The 21,336-nt window shown below is 41.4% G+C and overlaps 1 protein-coding gene and 1 long non-coding RNA gene across 2 annotated transcripts; both read left to right on the top strand.

Annotated features, from left to right (window-relative positions):
* Positions 1-509: 509 nt before the first annotated feature.
* egln1a (egl-9 family hypoxia-inducible factor 1a) lies at positions 510-20,336 on the top strand. The gene is made up of 5 exons (XM_042065549.1): positions 510-1,575; positions 14,459-14,578; positions 19,033-19,172; positions 19,453-19,520; positions 19,875-20,336. The coding sequence occupies exons 1-5, from the start codon at positions 1,045-1,047 to the stop codon at positions 19,928-19,930; spliced, it is 915 nt and encodes a 304-aa protein (XP_041921483.1). The 5' UTR covers positions 510-1,044; the 3' UTR covers positions 19,931-20,336.
* Positions 1,584-2,961, top strand: LOC121685179. Its single transcript, XR_006023278.1, has 2 exons — positions 1,584-2,381; positions 2,413-2,961. It is a non-coding gene; the product is annotated as an uncharacterized LOC121685179 (long non-coding RNA).
* Positions 20,337-21,336: the final 1,000 nt, after the last annotated feature.

The following is a 21,336-nucleotide window of genomic DNA, read 5'->3' as shown; positions in this document are numbered from 1 at the left end:
ATAGGCTAACCTCGAATAGTGTCATTTAATGGCTTTAAATAAACTATCGCTGGTCTGTAGACTAAAACATTTTGTTTTAGCGGCGCATTCCCTCTTGATTACACATATCAGATTACTTTGCTTCTCCAGGAACCGTTCCACTGAGGAATTCTGCCAAATGTGTACGTGCCGCCCCGTGCCTCTTCATGGATCCCTGAATGAATGCCCGTCTGCGCAGTGCTGCACAAGGCTGGTGCGAGTTTTTAGTTAATCCACAGGGGGCGGTGATGGTACAGTGTTTTATGTAGGTTTGCCCAATCGTGGAACATCACTGCAGGTGTACAGCTATGCAACTGCTATAATGATTTTTCCTTTATCATAATGCACGCACAACTTTTGAACGCCTAGGCCAGTTGGCCTATAGAAAGTGAATGGCATAAATGTGAAGGTGCTGGGATATTGGAAATTGCATATTAGAATGGATAAATGTCCAAAAGTCCTTGTACACTTAGACCTAACAGGTCTGAAAGATAAAATCATCTTCAACAGTAGGCTACGTGCTTCCTTTTCTATATTCTGTTGTGGGGTTGTTAGATCTGAAAAAGGGTTAGTCTATTTTACGTCAAGGGCTTGCAAATTACTGCACTCCTGTGTCCAGATTTGTGAATGTAGCGCATGGGCTTCTCTCTGACTACAGAAGCGCTACGGTTCAGCTTTCGGTATGCTGACGTAGAAGAGGCAGGGTTTGTCCAAGAGAGTACGTGCAGAGCTCAGAAGTGAACGGCGCCATGCGATTGACTTAGCCTATTAGACTGGGCAGGGAGTGTTGTGTCAAAGTCTCTAGATCTTTCGAAGTGCCACGGTCTATGGCTAGTCTATTAATGTACCACATCAGCATATATTAAGGACAGACGAGAGCGCATGTGATGAATTTGTTGGGGCTTAGGGAGGGGGTTGGTTTTTTTGCGCTATGGTGTGACAGACAGTGGCTTACTTCTAAATGTAACTGTGACAGAATGCGTGGAAAGTCTTGGAATTAAAGGGATCCTGAGAATCCCGACCAAAATGGAAAAAGACAGCAAACTGGACCAAGAACAAGATAAGCAGTACTGCGAACTTTGCGGGAAAATGGAGAACCTGCTTAAATGTGGACGCTGCCGAAACTCGTTTTACTGCAGCAAAGACCATCAGAAACAGGATTGGAAAAAGCACAAGCTGAGCTGCGTGGATGTTTCCGGGATAAATAACAACACAAAACCTAACGGTCAGACAAATAAGCGGCCTTTGGATGACATAGTCACACGTAACATGAAGGACCACGGCGTTTGCTTTCTTGATAACTTTCTGGGTGAGGAGACAGGCTTGGCTATACTGGAAAACGTTGTAGCTCTCCATCAAAGCGGCAAATTCACAGACGGACAGCTGGTCAGTCAGAGAAGCGATTCCACTAAAGACATTCGGGGAGATCAGATAGTATGGATCGAGGGGAACGAAGATGGTTGTGAGAAGATCCGTTTTCTTATGAGTCGCATGGATGACCTCCTCAGACTTTGTAATGGTAGACTGGGAAACTACAGCATAAATGGCAGAACGAAAGTAAGTAGTCTAGAGTGAGAAAGGTACCAAAGCTGCGAATTTAATTCATTCTGCAGAGCAGTTGCTAAAAATGGTCCAGTTGCTTGTGAATCGTGCCCTGTGATACCGTGATATGGCTTTCAGTCCCGAACTCTATTAGCTCCTGCATGCAAGTCATATTTCAATAATTACTAGCTTTAGGACATTCATCTAACAATTGCGCAAAGCAGATAAGGTTTACCGTTTATTAAACACGGTGGCCTAAATCACAATAGTCACCCAAGTCTAAGTCGTAGGCTAAGTCTTACTTGTTGTTTAGCCTACTCGCAATTTTGCCTGTTATAAGGCTAATGTTGCAGTTTTCCTGATCAAATTTATCAGTGACTCTGGACTCCGGATTGTTTGTTTTAACACATGGCCTAATATAGTCTTAGGCTACCATATCAAAAGGATCGGATAAAACCACATAGATAGCTTGTAACCCAAGACCACTTTCACTGCACACAAGACCACCATCACTGCCACATTAAGACAAAGTTGTACCCCCCCACCACCACCACATATACACACACACACACACACACACGCCAACAACACTGTCATTACAGAGTCATAAGTATTAATCAACCACATATTATTTATGATTATTCATTATTCAACAACCCCCCCCCCCCCCTCTCTCTCCCAAACTTTTGATGTGACCTCTTGTCCTTGATGATGATTAACTAAATTATCTCTTGTATACTCTGTCCTGATGCAGCTGTTCAGTTGCAGTATCTTCCACTACACAATGACATAGGTGCATCTTCAACATTTCATTGAAATAGGTGCATGTTACAGTAAAAATAAGTTATTCAGTTCAGCATCTATTTTCAGCAACAGCAGGTGCCCCTTTATTTTGTTTCCTCTGCAAACATAGGGCTGAACATCTTGCACTGGGCACTAATTGTCATTGTCACTGTTAGTTATATATGACCGTTTATAGCTTAGTCACATTTAACTGAGGCTCATTGTCACTGCATGTTGACACCTACATGTTTAAATACACAGAGATATACAATAATCACAGGAAGAAGATCTGTATTTATGCTGTGTTCGCTTTTTTGCACTATATCAAACAGAGGAGACAGAATGCTTTTCTATGTGTCCTTCCCTAAGCCTGCTGGAGTTCTGTAGCCTTGTGATGTTTAACATGGCGTCTAGTGCGATTTATTTTAACCTGGGCCATATGCAGAGCAAATATATCTGTGTATTGTAGTGCCAGTTTCTGATTTTTATGGCAGAAGTGTGTTCAGCACAGTCCAGTCAGCAGGAGTTGTTTGATTTCATTTGATAGTTGCCTACAAACCTGAATAGGCAAAGGAATGCAGATATGTGATCTAGGCTACAGTATTGGAGAAGCCCTTACAAATAAGCATACACAAGAGGATCAATAAGGAAATGTAATAGTACATTTCCCATTATGGTTGATATAGACTTAAACTTTCATCTCCATCTGTGATATGATGCACTCATGTATAGATTGCTATATTTAGAAACAGAATAACATAAAGTGGGTCATCATTATGTTGTGTTATGGACTTGCCCTGATCATTTGTCTACTAACAATGAATGCCTGTGTGAAAGAACTGAGCCATGAGTCATCCCAATTATTCAACCAGGTCCTATACAGCTAACCCAGCATTCATGAGTCTATAGATGATCCTATAGATACACCTGCTGTTAACACCAGGAGACATATACAAATTCAAACGATAAACTTTGTCACTTCTAATGACCTGTATACTCTGTAAATCTGCCTAGTGCTTAGCAGGTAACCCAGCTGCCAGGCGTTCAAATAACCTCATAAATCGTCAAATATGCCTCTATGAATTAAATTAATTTGACTGAATGGATCAGAGTAACTTCCTTCTGAGTTGGAAACAGCGGATCCAAGACTCATAGACCCAGAGCCAGATTAATTTAATTGAGCTTAGATCCTTCCTCCACTGCAGCGTGAAACAGCAGACTCATGAGTCAGACTAGTCAGTGGATTTCAGTGAGTGAATCTCAAACACTTCTTGTGAAAGCATAGCATACTGTGCACAAATTAGTTGACAAATTCATCCAGACAACAGTAAGGAGTAAAATATTGCAATAAACAAGCAGTTACATACATTTTTTCCCGATCAATTTGTGGCTGATATTTCAGGAATATTAGGCTTGTCACCACATCGTCTCAGATGCAGAGTTGACTGAATCCATATGCATCCCCTATGGATCAGGGAAAGTAGAGATGGACACTCAAAAAGCATGAAGTAGAGCTGCGCCTTGTTTTTAAGTCCTCTTAAGAAAAGTTCTCTGGTGCAGTGGTCAAAATGTCTTAGTAGATAGGCAAGGAGGACTTGCACTTTGAGAAACAAGTAATCACAAAAGGTTGGTTTTTAAACCACTGTATTTAGTTTTTTACATTTTGTACGAAAGTTTTTTGAGGCAACACAGTGTGCAAAAAGTGCAAGAAAGTGCAAAAGTGCTGTACAAACGTTTCAGTCAGTGAAGACTATCCTCAGTGCAAAAAAGAGCAGCAGCATAGTGAGGCAACCTTTTAAACAGTAGTAGAGTAGAGATGGAAACATCACAGACCCACTTACTGCTTAACTGAGTTGAGTGGATCTTTTTTCCTCCACAGTGCAAAACAGAAAACTTGTGGGTCAGACAGAAGGATTTTATGACTGAGGGAATCTCAGCCACTGATAACCTGAGCATATAGCCTACAGTGCACAGATATTTTGTACAAATTCACTCAAGTCAAATCTTGCCATAAACAAACTGTAGAGTACTTCCTCGTATGGCTAGGTCTGAACTTTGAATTTATTTTGATATTTATAGCTGGAGGGGCTCATTAACCTTCGGAATTGCAATGCTCTGGGTGATACTGACTAAAGTGACTCAAGGGATCAGGATCTGTTTAGTGAGTGATCCAAAAGATCACAAGCCCATAAAAGGAGTCGTGTTTACCAGCTTTAAAAACCTGACATCTCAGAAGATGACCTTTGACCTAGATTGCTGGTGTGGGCTGGTAGGAAGTCACATGGTGTGAGCCTCAGAGAACTGCACTGCTCAGGGTCCTCTCTGCTTCCTCTCCAGGTCATTGTGACAGTTCAGTGGACACCTGTTGTTCACATTTGTTCTTTAACAAGCTTTCTGCTTGGCTTTGTGTCACAATATCTTGTTCCAACATGGGAATTGAAATGAGTCCACTGTGAGGATGTTTTGTCCACTTGTCCAGTGTCCAAGGTTTGCCTTGAGAAAATCATGTGTTGTTTTGGAATTTGTACAGCTATCAGGGATCAATGAAACAAGGGTATAGGAAAACAAAAGGATGTCAGAAGTCACTCCTGATCTCTTAGTTATATCCTTAAAAAGTCATTAGGTCCAAAAGCATCACATTTTATCAGTCAGTCCACTGCCTGACATCCTCTACTGCCCCATGACTGACTCATCAAAAGAATAGATGATTTGTAAGCTATCATAGGCTGTTGTGCACACAACCATTCACAAACACACCCACATGCACACCAAACGAACACAGCTGAGAGCAGCTAAGAAACAGATACTTTAGCAGTTCAGCAAATCACAGAAATTAGCCCTGCTCTAACAAATAAGCCTAATATCTTATTGATTAATAAAGCAAATAGATATACAGGATTTATCTCAGTTCGCTTTGCAGCAGGAGGAACCAGACCCTCGCTCTATACACACACCCTTCTGTATAAACCACACTCTTATCTTTGTAGATCTCTCTTACCACTCACTCTTCTGAAGTGCTTAAGTTCATTTTCGTGTAAACCATTCTTCTTCCTCTATCTGTTATAAGAGTGTGTGAATTCCTTTTTTTTAGAAGAAAGAGAAATAAATATCTCTACTTTTAGAGTTCACAACCATATATGGTGGGAAACATCATTCTTGTACTGCTTGACTACTTACTTGAAATAATTGCATTGTTGCATCTGCAAAGCTATGTGCTTCCAATATAGCTATTGCTACGTCATATGTCAAGGTGCTTATTTGGTCTACATAAAACAAACTGGTTATTAATGATGCACGATTTAGTATAGAATCTAGGGCTGTCATTCACGTGGCAATGTTCTTGTCAGGCTTGTGCAAAATTCCAGAATTGAATTGAAACTGGCTCTTAAATTCCAATTCAATTCTTGAATTTCACTTGCATTTCAATTGAGGTAGCAAACAGGAAGCAGAATTGCAATTCGAATTTTGCACAACCCTGGTTCATGTGCCACCCTTCTCTGAGTCTGTGCCCTGCTGTCCACCCCATCAAAATGTTTCTATAACCGGCCCTTTATAATACAGCCAGTGGTGAGAGGTTGTCTTTTGGTTGTTAGTCCTTGTTTCTGATGATGGTGCAGTACAGTGTTTTTCAGTTGAAAAGGTAGCTGAGTAATGACGAAGCCTTCTGATGTATATCTCTATCCATTGTTCTTTCTCAACTGTAAAAAGAGAGGAGGGGACAACACAAACAGAAAGTAGGTCGTTACTTTAAACAGTGACTTCCTCTGAGAGCTGCACCCCTATGCAAGTGATAATATGCAAGTTATCCTCCGCCAGACCTCATCGTCACGTTTCCGTCACATCCAAACTCATGCACGCGCTCTCTCTCTCTTTCTTTTTCTCTCTCTCTTTTTCTCTCTTTCCACAGGCTCTCCCACTACTTTTTTTCTTCCTGCAGACTGGCTGTTTGTGTTTGTGCTTGTGTTAGGGATAAGCATCTTTTCCGCTGTGGCAGGAGCAGAGCTCTCGTGCCTAAAACCAGGCCTCATCCACTCCACTCGCCTCACCCTCGTCTCAACTGCTCTGCTATCCTCTGGTGTCCCCGAAAACTGTCCCGCGTTTACAAATAGATCGATAGCATTATTATGAACTGTACTGGATAAATATGCAGAGTGAACAGAGAAGTGAGTTTTCTCTGTTGGTCAGTTTGGAGCGTAGAGAAGGTGATTCTGATTTGAAGAATTAAGTTAGTAGTCCTATAATGTCACTGAAGACTTGCAATGTCTGGTGTGGGGATGGTCATAAAGGATCTTAAATAAGAGTAATAATAGGAGAATGTGTGTGTGTGTGTGTATCACAGACACAGATTTGTTTTAGGCTGAGTCCCTGAGATCCGCCTAGAAATCTAGACGCACCCTAGCGGTAGCAAATGTAATTTGCTGCCTGGGCTAGTCTAGCAACTCTCCGTTGGCTTGCGAGCTGGAAAAATTAAATTTCGATAGGGCCAATCACATCGTGTATAGAGACATTAGGCAGGCTTAACATAATGATTGATGGCAGAGTTGCAACGGTTTAGTTTGAATTCCCTGCTACTTGAAAACAAAGAAGATGGATGTTGCTGTTGGCGAACAGCGTGACAGGAGTTAAGCTTTTTTTAAGTTGGCAAAAGTTTGAACTAGCCAACTAGCTCCGCTGGTGGGAAAACGCATGGGACTCATGAGTGGTAGCGCGCTGTCCTATTGCGTGCAGAGGGAATTTGAAAGACAACCCATTATCCCGCCCCTCGGACTGAGCACTGCCAACGGTGAGTGCCCAGACCCTACATTTTAATGTGGGTCTGGCTCGTCAGGCTATCACATCCTCACATTTCAAGATAAATTAGGCAGCAGAGGTCCCTTCGCCAAGAAGTATGGCCATTTTTTCATTGTTACAAGTTTACAGTTTTCAGTTACAGTTCTTTTTTTTACAGGGCAGCCATGGCCTACTGGTTAGCGCTTCGGACATGTAACCGGAGGGTTGCCGGTTCAAACCCCGACCAGTAGGCACGGCTGAAGTGCCCTTGAGCAAGGCACCTAACCCCTCACTGCTCCCCGAGCGCCGCTGTTGCTGCAGGCAGCTCACTGCGCCGGGATTAGTGTGTGTTTCACCTCACTGTGTGTTCACTGTGCTGAGTGTGTTTCACTAATTCACGTATTGGAATAAATGCAGAGACCAAATTTCCCTCACGGGATCAAAAGAGTATATATACTTATACTTACTAAAATGTGGGATAACTATTTCGAATTTGAGGAAGAATGTCCGTCTAAGATTTTCATACTTTTCACAGTGTAGCAAGAAGTGCTCCTCTGTCTTAACCATTTCTGCCTGACAGTGACTACATATTCTTTGTTCTCTTGGCAACCAGGTTTTTCTGTGTCTGCCTGTTTCTATTGCTAGATTGTGGTCACTGAGCCTGTACTTGGTCAGGATATGCCTCTGTTTCGTATCTCTGACAGAGATGAGATACTCTGCCAATTCAAATTCTTTTTTTAGGATTCATTCTACTTGGTTGGTAATATGCTTTGTCCAATGCTCTAAATAATCTTGCTTGACATACCATTTTGTTGACTCTAATTGATGTTTGGGAAGCAGAGGACTGAGCTTATTAGTTAGTTAGTTATTAGTTGTTATTGAGTTAGTTAACTTCAGTCTACCAGCTGGCCTCATAGGACTCTTTTCAGACTCTTGCTTTCTTTCTCTCTCTCTCTCTCTCTCTCTCTCTATGTATTTCACAGCTTGGTGAGGTGATATCTTGGTTTATTGTAATTACTGAAAATGCCACTGTGATAGCTTGCTTCCTCTGTGTATTGTAATGCTTGTGTTGTCCATGACAGGTTTACGGAATGCCTCCTTTTTTGATCGCCATCCAACACATTCTTAAAATACATTGCATCAAGTGCTGTACATATAATAAAAAAATAACAACCAAATATAAATAGGAAATGTGTTCTGTAGTGCCATTGGGTGATCCTGCAGTTATATTGTTATATCTGTGTTATATCTGTGTTTTTCTCTCTGCCTGACAGTTTACAGTTCATCTTACAAACCGTTGAATTGGATGTTGATATTTATGGATTCAATTTTGGGAAGCCAAAGGTTAATCAAGGTCACAGGCGACTTTTGGGACAAAAATAAACAGTGGCACGAGTAAGGCCTTTGTGGAATTGAACACTGTTTACATTTTACTTCTCTTATCAAATCATCAAACCAAATATTGTTGATCCATTAATTAGTTACTGTAAAACGCCAAAGAAGCCTTGAAACTGGCCTAGCTCAAAGAGGTATGTTTGTTGTCCAGGGAAAATAGATGGCTTTTTTAATAACTGCCATTTAAATATTTCATATATTTCTTTCTGAACTCACTGTTAATACTTTCCAATGATTTCATTGTTCTCACAAGGCCAGCATGTGATCTAAAAGAACATAAACAAACACATAGCTAATATCTTCAGCTGGTAAGCAAAACACCAAGCTGCCCATTTGAATCATATCAAAGTTATTTTTTGCAAACAGGAGGGGTGAAACTGCATCTCGTTGTTATATTGTTAAGTTAAGAAATGTGTTGCTTAATAAGCATCTAGTTGATATAAAGAAAGGCAACCTACAGCAATAGATGTTTTGTGCACTGCTCTGGACATTCTGCACTGCATTCCTTTGGTAGGTTTGGTGAAGTCGTTTTTGCAGTAATACCATATTGGTATACTCCATATTTACTGGAAATGATTCTGTCTTCATGTTTTAGACCTTACTACCATGGCGTAAATCCACTTTAAAAATCTGCTTGCCTTGAGCATTGATGGTGTTGGCTTTTGTGCAGAGAAAATAATCTTGTCCGGTGGGAGGTACTCAGCGTTCCCACAGCATTGGAGACATGACCACTAGACCCTTCACACCAGGAACTGCTCCCCTGATCTTACATCCTTACACATAATGCTCCATTCTGATCTATTCAATATTGTCCAAATGAATCACTTCCCTCTCTTATTTGTTATCAATTGCAATATATTTACAACCTTTGCTGGGGATACTCCCCACTTCAGACTTAGAGATCAGTTGAATGGCAATGCAGGCCAAATATGCCTTCTCAGTAATGTACACAGAACTTAGAGCAGCCTGGTCAGTGTGTTAATGAGCTGAGGGAGGAATGCGGAAGAGTGACTTTGCTTGCTTAGTGAGACCATTATTCAACACTAAATGCCTTCAACCCTGATGGTATCAAAGTTGAGTAAGATGATTATCTCCCATGTTTACACACACATCTATTGTTTAAAAAGAGCATGGCTGGATATTAGACATTTCCACCCTCTCGAATCCAGTGCCACTACCTATTCTTTCCGGTGGTTTGAACACTGCTACTGTGTTCACCACTGCATGAGGTCTCCGACATTCACTGATCGACATGCCTTCATATCAGAGGCTGCCCGCCTCTCAGCCAGACCTGGACTTCTGACATGGGTTGGTTTCCCCTTGTGACACAGGGGCTTAATGAGCAGAGCTGATTCTGATTCTGACGATGTCTGACACCGGAGCAGAAGTCATAGGAGTCAAGCATGTCTCCGAAGTGGATTTGCTTTAGAGTTTTCTGGGCGATTTTAAAAACCGTGTGCTCGCTTCAGCAAGGGCTTTGAAGCTGGAAGCCTATTTAAAAGAATTAGTGTGTATGGGGGGGGGGGGGGGGGGGGGCATAAATTGTATACAAATGTGATTACACTAATACTTTTGATTTACACTAAGGCTTTTGTGAGTGGGCTTTGAACAGGTAAACACCAAACTACACTAAATGAAAATATGTACCGATAAATGATATTTTTGTTGTTTGAAGACACAGGTCCAGGCATATGAGGAAATCGTAAAACTTGACTTTCAAATGGGCATGAGGGGATTCATTTGCTATTACTTGCTCATTTAGAACCAGGAAAACTATTTGTGTGGCTCTGGAGTGGCTTTGTGCAGCATGCAATGTAAAGAGAGCCGAGTGAAAGACCACATGCACACACAGCATGCAAAAGCCACACATGGTAGCTGGGAGTCCAAAATGACCAGATAGCTTTAGACTGCATTGAATAAATGCAAGCCTTATGATCTCAGTGCGTCCAAGGTCACAATGACTGTAGGCCGCCAATTAGTGTATAGTGGGCCTCTCAGTGGAGTACTGTGACAGTGGTCAGCGTGAGAAAGACCCCCACAAGTAAAACACTGAGAACCCCCTGTTTTGGTCATCATTTATTTATGCCAGACTGAATTAAGGTGCAGAGGACTGTATAAGTTTGCATTTTTGCAATGTTTTGAATGGCTGTACCCCCTATAGGGCCGCCCCCCATCTTCACCCCCACCCCATTTCACCAGGCCGATCTCTGAGCTGGTCTCCATGCAAGGTCCTGTCTGACAGGGGGACAAACATGTTTACTCATTCCGGGGCTTTCCCCCCCAGAGCAGGGCTGGACTGTGGAGAATGAGTGAACTTCCCTCACGCACTGCACGTAGCATAATCATTAAAATACTGCTCCTCTTGGAGGGAGGCCAACAGTGCAGAGTTTACATTAGTTCACTTCTCTCTCTATCTCTCTATCTCTCTCTCTCTTTTCTGTCTATGTCTGTGTTCATGTGGGTGCGAGCGAGAGAGAGAGAGAGAGAGAGTGGCATCAGGGCATGTGTCTCTGCGGGTAAGGGTTAAACAGGAAGTGCTGACACGCGCAGGAAACTGTTTCCAGTCAGCAGCGTGGTGCGCACCCCACCTCGGGACCCCCTAGCGTGCGGAAGATGACCCACCTACTCCACTCCGCCCCAGCCTGATTGCAGACAACACCATGAGAAAGGCTCTCCTGACAGTGGCAGCGAAGCGCAACTTGCACCAACTCCCTGGATGAGGGTCGCAGAGAGATAGGGCTTTGAAATACTGATAAACGGTGCCCCCATCATGAGCAGTATCGTATGGATTGAAGCAAGAAGGAGTGTTGAGTAGCCGAGGTAGAAGAATAACACTGATATGAAACGTGTGAGACGTGTGAGACGTGTATATATTCGCATGGAACTTTTTAGAATGACCTTCAATACAATGACGTACAGTATGAACAGTAATGTACATAATGGTGTACATTATGTAAGGGGTGAAGGGGGTAAGGGACGTAGTTTAAAGAATGTACAGAAAGTATGGGATTTTTTGTAGTCTTGGCTGTAGTCATCTTTGCATTGACAGATTGAATTTAAACACAGACATTTTGCACCAGTTTTCTTCATTTATTTATTTCGTAAATAAACTCAACAGTAGTGAATATCCTCATCATTTAGGGCAGTGGTCCCCAAACTACGGCCCGCCACCTCATTTTGGGTGGCCCCCCAAAACATGTCCGTGGTATATAGCATCCAGGCCGCACGGGAGTACGATATCGTCAAACTATAACCTCCGCAATTTCCCCCATTCATTAAAGGTAAACTATGCAGTATTGGCAATTTCCTTACTGTTTTTTTTTTTTCTTCGGTTTTTGCTTATTTTTCGCTTGCTCTGTCATGACGAATGTCTGAGAAACTCCATCGCTACCTTTTTCTAGCCGGTGCCTGGCGTGTACTGTATGTGTATTTGAATGCAGTAAAGCAATTCGTTACACTCGTTATACTTCCTGACACTGAGGCCGTCGGCCCGCCGGCCCACAGTTGCAAGGGTGGTTTTTCCACTCACAGGCGCTAGGGGGAAGTAAGACGGCCACCATTCAACCCGAAAAAAGTCATATAACCATTCCAATGACTCTGAAGCTGGTAAATGAAGGTAAATTAAGCTAAAAAACCTGCTTAGTGTGCCTTTAATACTCTTTTTGTCCACTGGTGGTTGTTTTGGAGCTGTTTCGCGTTTGCCATCGAAAACGGAATGAAATGTACAGGCCTACCTGCAAACAATAAGAGGCCTATGCTGACTGCATCAGTGCTCAAAGTATTCTAAAAGTTTATCCATTAATTGTTAATAACTAACTAACTTTTATTCAAGTCATATTTCTGGGATAATTATTTCTATTTTTTATTCACTTGTTCAAATGTTCATACAAAGAGTTCACAAAGTTCTCATAAGGTGAGTGAAAGTTAGAATGGTGGTCATTTCAGACCAGTTCAGCACTTCATAAAATTCTCATAGTTTGAGAACTTTAAATTATTTGTAGGATATTCACAACTTGAGCTGTGTATGCAAAGACAAAGAGTTCAGAGTTCACACATTTTTAATAAAATATACTTTTGGGACTCCCTGCTAATATTTTTGGGAATGCAAAAGTATTTTTATTAGTAGGCCTATTATTTAATTTGAGCTACATTTTAAACTGATATGGCATGATGGCAATATAAACACAGCTAACAATTGTATTAAATTGCAATAGCCTATGATTAAATTTAATGGAATATTAAACTAAGGTAGACTGCTGTTCACAGCACTAAGCTATTTATAGTGAGCTGGAAGAAAAAGTTTGGGGACCACTGATTTAGGGTTTTCCGTGTGCAATTCACTCATGTACGTAGCTTTGCGTCATTACTCTATACACAAAAATCTGTTGTGTTGCCTTTTTTTACTCACCCACAAACCTCCGGTTCAAATAAGAGATGATACAAGCCTCCCACTCTCTCTCTCTCACTCCCTCTCTCTCTGAGGAGGAGGAGGAGGAGGGTTTTACAGTAAATAGTCATGCCTTGTTACTTTTGGCACAAGTTTATCTACAAGCATTTACTCCACAGCTTGTTTATAATAATGTTGCTATGGATGTTGTTGTGTGAGTGCATGGCAGAAGGCGGAAGAACTGCGTTATGTAGATGCAACTGGGCAGATAAAGAGGGAACGTGCCAGTTCCCCTCACATGTTGTTGTGAGTTGTGACTTGTTGCTTTGTAATCTATTCTCAAGGCAGGTAAAAAGAAAAGACCAGTGTCTCTGTTATAATGTCAGTTGAACAGTTTAGCCATAAATGAATGTAAAATAGAATGGAATTTTGCAGTGCATATCATTGCAAAACATATCGCCTGCTGAAACATATTTGTACAATTGTACAAAAGTTTTTTTCCCTACTTTTAAGGGTCTACAGTGTTGAGTGCTGCAATAAGTTTCAATCAAACAGGTGTTATTTTGGCACAGGGCTTGATACCCGGAAGAAATGTTATAAACATTTTAGTTTTTCTTATGATAATGTAACCTATGGTGCACTCAGCTCAAGGCAAGTTTGACTAACTGCAGCAGTGAATCATAGGTTTCCTTCCCTGCACAGACCAGATGTCTGCTTTTACTCCCGCTCTGCTTTCTAAGTCTTTGTTGACATGTTCCTTTCTCCTTTTCCCCCACGCTATGCTTGGGATCACGATTTCTCCAGCCTCGGGTCAAACTGAGCTTGAACTGCGGATGTTGTGGTCACCAAGACCTGGGTCTTCAACCATGACAGAATCAAGTGAATATGCCCCTGTGGAATTTAGTCTGAAAAATACCGAACAGAGCTTTCTAAAAATTCTGGAATTTAGAAAATACACAATTTATGGTGCTACACTATTACCCTCCGATGAAATCTCAGATAACAAGTGTGGTATAGTATCAATTTGTCACTCATATTTGTGTTATGTTTTCTTTAATTCAGCTTTCAGACAAGCTCTCAAAGGTTGGGACACCAGTTGACCAGTTGACCTTTGACATACCAATTAACTGTAAAACAAAACATATCAAATGCTGCAGTAAAACATATCAGGTGTAGTTTAGAGACGTGCCAGCGTGCACCTGCTGTGTGGTCATAACTACAGTTTCCAGCAAGACAATTCAACAACCCCATTTCAGGGATATTATTCACATAGACATCATTTGTAAACATAAGCTTCCTAAGCTTCCTGAGGAGCTTTTCTATTAGCATGTGTGCTACAGTGTACTTCCTCAGGCCAGTTGTTTTACAGATGAGTTTGTACAGGCAGTACATGATGGGGACACTATATTGTGACTTCTGTATACTCTGCATCATATACTTCAGTATCTACAATGTGATGTGTTTACAAGTTGAAATCAGACTTGCATTAATATTATGTAATTTCATTACTGTACACAATTCAACCAAACGTCTAATCAAAGTCTTATGTTTTAAATATTACAGGCAATGGTTGCATGTTACCCAGGTGAAGGAAAAGGGTATGTGCGTCATGTGGATAACCCCAATGGCGATGGGAGATGTGTCACCTGTATATATTATCTAAACAAGGACTGGGATGCCAAGGTACGTCAATGTATTCTCTGCCTTCACAGAGTCAAAGTGCTATTTTATGTATATGAAAGTACAGCTTTGTTATCAGCTTTCCATAGGCTACTATTGAATTGTGTGTGTGTGAATTGACTGAAACGTCAAAAAAAACATCAAGAAAAATGCCTACTTGTACTTAGCCTGACGTTGTCATACTCAATTCTAGTCAGAATTAGAGTCTGATACTGCTCCATTGGGATGTGATTATGGAATTATTGGGATGCGTGTTTCAACCGATACAGGGGTTCTTCTTCTGCACAAATGCCTTCTTCTTCTCCTTAAATGCCTTAACATTGTTTTCTGGTTATTGCGCTGTCAAAATCTTGTACAACAGACATATAGCGAAATCTAAATGTCTTGTTAGGAAGAACCGGGAAGAATGAAACACTTCGTACCATGAAAGCTAATATTTTGTCACTAGCAACCTACATATGTCCTCTGTCAAACAGTTGCATTTTCAGCTCTGAACAAAACCGTTCAAGAGTTCTGGTCCGAACCGTGACTCCGAACAGCTCTGGTTCGGGCATAGTTGCTCCACTACGGAACAAGTCCATACCGAACTTCCCGACCTCAAATGTTGTGGGCGGGGTTAAGTTCAGCTGGCATCCAGGGTAACTTGTACCAGAGACTTTTAATGAGGGACACAGCACTCAAAAAAAACTCCATAGAAATGCATGGGGTTAGTTTGTAACACCAATATGGCAGTTGTCTACACATATCCTACCCCTTCCGCAGGAAAAAAGTCGACACGTGAATACATTTTGTGCCAATCATGTGGTGTTTTGTGAATACATTGTGTGTTGTGATCTCGCCACTGGAGCAAGGTTGGTGTTGTGAAGTCTTGCCCACGCCGAAATAGATGCCCGAAGTGCCCAAAAAGCATTACAATATGGCTGCTGAGTGGAGGGACTTTGCTTGTATTACTTACATTACAGGAAGTGGCGGGATATGTGTAGACAACTGCCATATTGGCGATACGAAAGTGCCCTATACATTTCTGTGGAGGATTCTTTGATTGCTGTGTCTCCTCATTAGAAAGGCACTGCTTTAACATCCCCTGCCCAGTTTTAAGTTCAGTTCTGTCTATTTAGTCTGATGGTCTATTTGATCAAGTGCTTCATCACAGACACATGGAATACCTCTGCTCAGAAATTATTGATACAGACACGCTTTAGGGGAATTCCAGTTCTGTGTTCCACATTGGCCTGGTTAGTTCTACAACATGACACATAAATTGCTGACTTGCACAAGTTTTACATCGGGTTTCTCTAAGCACAGCACTGGCTGGTTTTATCTGGTATGTTTTGGAAAATCCTCAAGGCCTTAGCCGGGGTCGGAAAATGTGTACAGTAACTTTCCTCAACTAGGCTACTGCCATTAGGCCTATCCCAGTGTTTTTTGGATTGTACTCAAAGTACTGCACAGGGTCCCCTGCAAATTATATCTACTTGCAGTTTACCCACCGCCCTAATAGATGCACTGCGGATGTCATATCATACACTCTCCAGTCCACACCAATCCTGGCACATCTAGACAACATAAACTGCTATGTCAGACGGCTTTTTGTGGAAAGCTTGTCATTTATTACTGGCATCCCATGAAATGTTGTCAGCAAGGTAAGACTCAGCACCCACTTGTGCAACTGAATTCAGGATTTCCTAACCAACAGACCCCAGTATGTGCGTATTGGCAGTAACACCCTACTTAACCTTGATCCTCAACACCGGCACCCCATAGGGATCTGTTCTGAGCCTGCTGCTGTACTCCATGTTTACAAATGACTGACAAATGAGGTGAAAATTTAAAGTTCACCTATGATATCACCATTGTGAGTGTGATCACCAGCCACGATTAGACGGCCCTTAAGAGAGGAGGTTAGGCTGCTGGTAGAGTGGTGCCAGGACAACAGTCTTCCGCTCAATGTCAGCAAAACTAAGCAGATGGTGATTGACTTCAGAAAACAGGATACATCTCACAGCCCCATCTACATATTTGGGAATGCTGTGGAAAGGAGTCAGAAGCTTTAGATTACTTGGGGTCACCCTCAGTGATGACATCAAGTGGACAGAGCTCGCAGCAGCTGCCACAAAATAAGCCCATCAACACCGTCACTTCAGTTATCTGCAGAAAGCTCAGATGCCCACTATTATCCTTACCAATTTTCACAGGTGTGCTGTGGAGTCCCTCCTCTTGGGGATGCATATCATCCTGGTATGGCAGCTGCACTGCAAGGAACATGAAAGCCCTACAATGGGTGACTAAATCAGCACACAAAATGATAGGCACACAGCTCTTTGCCATTCAGGACATCTACATCACAAGCTGAAAACAAGGCACATCATGAAAGACTGTAGCTACCCTCAAATGGCTCTTTTCTCCTTTCTGCCCTCTGGTAAACGGCTCAGTGCTATTCGCACAGGCACAATAACACTCACACAACAAGGACAGTTTCTATCCCTATGCCATAAGACTATAACGCACTTATTAACATGCACTTGCTGCCATTTCACTCTATTCTATTTTTTTATTTTCAATGTCTCTTGTTTTGGAACATCTTGGCCTTAAATTCTGACACCTTGAATACAAGTATGACCAAGGTCGATAACAAATCCAATAAGCAATGCGTTTGACAACTGTTTTGTAAAAGAAGGGAAAGCAAAGATCTTTGTTCAAATTCACCAGAACTGAAACAGAAGCATGCACCAATACACAATACAATGCACTCTCTGAGAGAAGTCAGCTGTTGGCCTTAATAATGTAGCGACATTGAGAAACTGAATGTAACAAAGTCTCCACAAATGAATTGTTTTGTAACTGTCGTTTTCTCAAGTCTGAAGTCTGAGAATATTTCAGGGCTGGAAAAGAGATTCACTTCAGTATTTTCTGTACTAGAAGTCTCTTCACTAGTCTCTGAACTAGTGTTATGCTGGCATTCTTAGGCATTTGGGTTAGTTGCGCTGGCAGGTGTCTGAAATACTAGCTTAATTCTTAACCTTGCTTACTAGATCAACTAGCTTAATTCTTAAAATTATTGGCATAAGATAGGACAGACTTGCTTAGCATTATGAGCACAGTGAAATCATGCTATCAGTGTTATAATCAACAAAAAACGGTCTCCTCTCCTGACTGGATGAGAATGGACCACACAAAACCCAGGTCTACATAGGCCCTGTCCCAGTGAGTGAGGCTGGGCTGTCACAGGCGTCTGTTGATGGGAACTACGATCCAGCTGCTTCCCCAAGGGGTAGCGAGGAAGCGACACTGTGAACGCACCCCAAATGCTCTTCCCAAGAGCCCCTCCACACGCATGCACAACCCTAGGGCCTATTCCAGATGGGCTGGAAACCCTATATTTCCTGGAAAACAGCAGGGACCCAAAATAGTATATGCAAAGACGTGTTATGTGGGGAGAGGATAGTGTTAATCTAACAACACAGCCTTGGATTATGTGAAATGTTTAGATACTGCAAATGTTTTCTTTTCTGGGGTTTGTTTGTGTGTGAGTATGTGTGCGAGAATGTAATGGCTTTTCAAGTTTTTATAAACAAACGAGGCAAGGCAGAGTAGATTTATTTGTACACATTTGAAACACAGAAATTCAGGAAAGTCCCAAGTGTTTTTTGTAGCCATGATGGAATAATGAGAATAAATCAATTAATATTAAGTATAGTGAATAGGTAAACACCTCTGTTGTCACATTAGCATTACTGAGATGCTAAGTTACCGACATGGAATGTTTGGGCACATTGTGTCCGAAACACTGTTGTCCGAAACACCTTTAAAGTGTACCTACCTGTACGTATAAAGTATATGCATGACTATGGTGTAGATTATCTTGGGCCATGAACCTTTAGCCAGTCTTCCTCTGCATGATGGGTTATGTGGTGGACATTACCATCCACTGCACCTTCTGAATGGAGCTCTGCAGCGTGGCGTGAGTTGTGTGACTCCACCCTCTCGACCCCTGTGAGGTGCGTGTGAGCGTTGTGGCCTCGGGGACCATGCGTGTGAAAGGTTAATCCTCTCCCTTCTTCTGTGGCGGCCTTTTCCCCTCGCGCCGGCCGTTATCCTGCGAGCGCACTTTTCCTGTGGATTATTCTCTCCGGCCCTCCTCAGGAAAGCCGTTCCCTGCTGGCGTTTCCTATCCTGGACGCTCCTCTTCATCCAGGGTAGTGTTCATGCGTGTGTGCATGTGATCAGGCTTACATTCTTATGTGTGTGTGTGTGTGTGTGAGAGAGAGTCTTTAAAGATGCGTTTGTGTCTGAGTCTTTAGAGGTACACATAATAGTTTTCATTCTCTTCTGTTTTCTGTTGTGTTGCACAGAGTAGGCTAATACTTAATCATACACGGTCTTACAGGGAGTAGCATAAATCAGTGTGCAGCTGCAGTGGTCAGTTTTGTCAAAATGTCTTTCTTTCTTTCTCCAAGGAACAAGGAGGTCTTCTACGAATATTTCCAGAAGGCAAGGCCAACTATACAATAGACATCGAACCCAAGTTTGACCGGTTGCTGCTGTTCTGGTCTGATAGACGGAACCCCCATGAGGTGCAGCCTGCACATGCCACCAGGTGAGAAAACGTTCTCACACATACACACACACACACACACACACACACACATACTGTACATGTCCAGGTGTGTGGGCAGAGGCATTTTAAATTCTTGAACATTGGGTACCCCACAGAATTAGCTTATTTTATTCCCATTCTGATTTTTTTTACCCATAATGCATATTAATCCTTGACCTTGTCCTATGTGTGCAAATCTCCTTGTGCAAACATGTCTCTCTCCTCGTTTATATTTGGTTTGAGATGGTTCTGATGGTTCTTTTGTTCCCCATCTTTGCAGGTATGCTATTACTGTGTGGTATTTTGATGGAGATGAGAGAGCACGAGCTAAAGAAAAATATTTAACAGGTATTTTAAATATACCGGCATCTATTTATATTTATGTTTATATATATGACAACATTAATTATAATAATAATAATAATATAAAAAAACAACAATTCAAATAAAGAGTTTTCATATTAATAAAAAACATAAACATACAAACCATAACTCTTTAAGTGCAGGTGAACAGTCTTTAAACATTTCTTGAAATATCCAAAACTATCACAAGAATGTTGAACATTAGGTAACAATAACTCATCGATTGATGATTGATTTTGGAACCATTCAGTCATCCATTCGTAATGCATACAAAGGAAGAAATGGCTTATACTAAGTATTTGATTACTTATATCTATGTTTGTTTGGGGGATTTTACAGGTGCTGGAGAGAAAGGTGTGAAGATGGATCTTAATAAGCCATCTGAAGCCACCTAATCTGACTGAAGAACTCCATCCCCTCTGCAATGTGCCCAGATAATAGAGGGAGGACACTGAAGTGTTTGTCAACAACATAACAATATGTATCAAAGACTATGAGAACAATGAAAGAAAGAGATAGCATATATTTGTTTCTAGTCATATATCCACCTGCTGAGCTTGACCGCAGACCCATTGTGCAACAAAGACTATTGTCTGTTTTATTTCTTTCATTGATGTGTGTGAGGAAAAGAAGATATATTGTTACCCAGAATTCTATTTTGTCCTGCTCTTGCTGCTTGGCTGATTTTCCCTCAGTAAGGTACAATGCTCAGGTTTATGTTCATGCTTTGTAAAACAAGTTGCAATGTTTTTTTTTTTGTTGTTGTTTTTCAAAGCATTAAAAGGTTTTGCTCGAAGCCCACATGTGTGAACCGTACAATACAAGTTCTGACAGCACTTTAACTCCGGACGCCAGGAATCCGGTGAATCTGGATCTCTCTGATGGATTAGACCCAGGTCAAAGCCCACATTCTAGATTTGGCTTGTCTGTAGAGTGAACGCCAGCATCTCCGGGATGCCTGAGCTGTTCTCCCACACACTCCACTTGTTGACGTGAAACTAGTCTGGTACAGTGCCTATAAAAAGTATTCAGCCCCATGCTAAAGTTGTCTAAAAAGAGGAATAAAAAAATCAAATCAAAATGGAGCTTAATGCCTTAATTAAAAAATTAGGAAAATCCAACCTTTAAGGACCCCAATTTTCTTTGTGAATGAATAATGTATCGTAAATAAATAAATGATCTTCATTAAAATACAGGGTGCATAAGTATTCATACCCCTATGCTAAATTCCCAGAAGCAGGCAGATTTTTATTTCTAAAGGCCAGTTATTTCATGGATCCAGGGTTACTATACATCCTGATAAAGTTCCTGCCTCTATGGGAATTTAACATAGGGGCATGAATACTTATGCGCCCTGTATTTTAATGAAGAACATTTATTTATTTACAACACATTATTCATGCACAAAGAAAATTGGTGTCCTTAAAGGTTGGATTTTTCCTATTTTTTTTAAATTAAGGCATTAAGATCCATTTCCAAAAGATGATTTTTTATTATTCCTCTTTTTAGTCAACTTTAGCATGGGGCTGAAGACTTTTTATAGGCACTGTACCATACATAAAGCATGGGGACCATGTCTGCCCGTCCTACATATTATCAGGCTCTTATCCTTGCAGTTGCCTGCAAATTGCCTTGAGTGCCTTTAACATGTACTCGGTGAGGCAAAGAACTATCCGCCAACTTCAATTGCTGTGATCAGAGAAAACAGAAGTAAAAATGAATATATCACTGATACGGGTAAACATATCTTTGATGAGAATGCCACAATTTCACTGTTTTACTGTGTTCACTGCAAGTGACT

Source organism: Alosa sapidissima, chromosome 16, assembly GCF_018492685.1.
Source record: "Alosa sapidissima isolate fAloSap1 chromosome 16, fAloSap1.pri, whole genome shotgun sequence".
Taxonomy (NCBI): domain Eukaryota; kingdom Metazoa; phylum Chordata; class Actinopteri; order Clupeiformes; family Clupeidae; genus Alosa; species Alosa sapidissima.
Note: the sequence above shows the minus strand (reverse complement) of the source record. Positions and strands in the feature narration are given on the sequence as shown.